The 1,752-nt window shown below is 45.7% G+C and overlaps 1 protein-coding gene across 1 annotated transcript in view; it reads left to right on the top strand.

The window, feature by feature from the left end:
• Nucleotides 1–1,675: 1,675 nt before the first annotated feature.
• T265_08830 (hypothetical protein) overlaps nucleotides 1,676–1,752 on the top strand; it is a gene marked incomplete at both ends in the record, with an annotated part of 2,260 nt that continues 2,183 nt past the window's right edge. The window contains one exon of the mRNA XM_009174742.1: nucleotides 1,676–1,744. Within this exon, the coding sequence (XP_009173006.1) occupies nucleotides 1,676–1,744 (69 nt within the window). The remainder of the gene's footprint in view (nucleotides 1,745–1,752) is intronic.

The following is a 1,752-nucleotide window of genomic DNA, read 5'->3' as shown; positions in this document are numbered from 1 at the left end:
AATAGAAATTATTGGCACCGTATTCACTGCAAGCAGAGTTGCGCAAAATGGATGGCAAATTGCGAGAAAATCAAACGTCGGAAACACATGTCAGAGCGTCAACGGATCGACGTAAATGCAATGAGATTACTTGTAAACTGCCAACCTGATAAGAGCCCGAATACGACAATTCTAAGCCGGTAAACGGAAGCACAAATGCAAAAATCACTTACAAAGCTCCTTTCTGTTACTCATTGGCTAATAAATCTGNCGGTTCCTTTTTACGTCGGAATGCCGAACGCTTGCAGGCTCTGTCGGAATTCCACCGATGACATTTCAGATCATGGTTCCAAGCACATTTTATTTCCTCGAATCCTTTGGTCCGTGCGGGCTATTTAGTAATTGCTAACCTTGTGTGACCGCAGCATGAATTTTGCTCATGACTTCAATGTTACCGAGTGCTGTTGGCCCCTAAGTTGTGGGTCGTCCTGCAGTCAAGCATTTGGGATGAGGTTGAACACCACTCAGCTATGGGTGTGACAGCCAGAGAGAGTACAGTTAAGTGCTGACAATAATTTTTTGAAGTGACTGCGTTTCTAGGTTGAGGGGCGTGGGGTTGTTTCCAGCTCTGGGGTCGCCTGGCTTTGACTGTTCACGTTTGTGAAGCCACCAGGGATCTTCAATGCTCACTCCATATTGCAGGGAACAAAGCTTGAAGATAGGGTGGCAGGGATCCCTTGGAAACCTCCTATAATTTGCTGGGCATCTAACAGCCTAATCTGATAAAATGTTTCTCCGGCATAGCAATGACTGCTTCGTATTTTGCGTGTTGTGTTGGCGTGGTTTCCCCCCAAAAAATGATTTCGCTTTTGGAGGGGAAAATGTGGGCATCTGTTGCATTTTTAACCAGCTTACGTGTCGTTACACAGTGGGTGTAAGGATCGACTATTCGTTTGGACAAAAGGGTTTGCTGTTTCTTGTCCACTTCGGCGTTTTTGGCTCCTGCTTCTTCCAAAGAGTGCGTAAGCGAGCAAAAGTGATTCCATTCTTAGTGAACCTCTCGTGATAATTTCGTAGTTTTGCACCTGCATGCTACATAAGCTATTGTTGTTTTTTAAAGTTTAACGAGAAAACTTAGAAGTGAACGATCCTTCCTTGCTTTATTCACACATCGCTGTGACATGTGCAATTCCAGTACCAATAATGTTCACTCCAAGCTGGTGCGTGACATACTGTCAAGATGACCATATTGATACAGTCGGAATAGAAGTATGACTGATAGTATTGCGGGTACTCAGGATTTTGCGGGGGTGGGGCAGTGAAGCATACACCGGGAATAAGATAATTCAGTCGGATCCACGGATTCACGGGTTGATACACACGATCGGGAATAAGATCAGTCGGATCCACGGATCCACGGGTTGATACACACGATCGAGGCTTTTGCCCAGGTTTCCCGGGCCTCTTTTGTTCTTGTTTGTCGGTCACCGCCTTTCACCTGAAATGCACGAATGAAAAAGGGTGTAGCACCGCTCTTTATGTTCTCAGCGCGGGGCAGTATGCTCGCCAGCGCGAGGATTCGCATAACTAGTTGTCTAATAGTGCTTTAAACTGGGTTCTAGAAGGAGCGTGAACAACCGTCGGAGGAAGGTCATTCCACGCAGCCACTACCCGAAATGAGAAAAAATTTTGTCTAATGAATGTGTGTGCTCTGAGCTTGAAAATTTTCTTACTATGTCCCCGCCGTGTGTTTGCTGGTTCAACGGTAAAAAC

This window comes from Opisthorchis viverrini, assembly GCF_000715545.1.
Source record: "Opisthorchis viverrini unplaced genomic scaffold opera_v5_236, whole genome shotgun sequence".
In the NCBI taxonomy this organism is placed as follows: domain Eukaryota; kingdom Metazoa; phylum Platyhelminthes; class Trematoda; order Opisthorchiida; family Opisthorchiidae; genus Opisthorchis; species Opisthorchis viverrini.
Note: the sequence above shows the minus strand (reverse complement) of the source record. Positions and strands in the feature narration are given on the sequence as shown.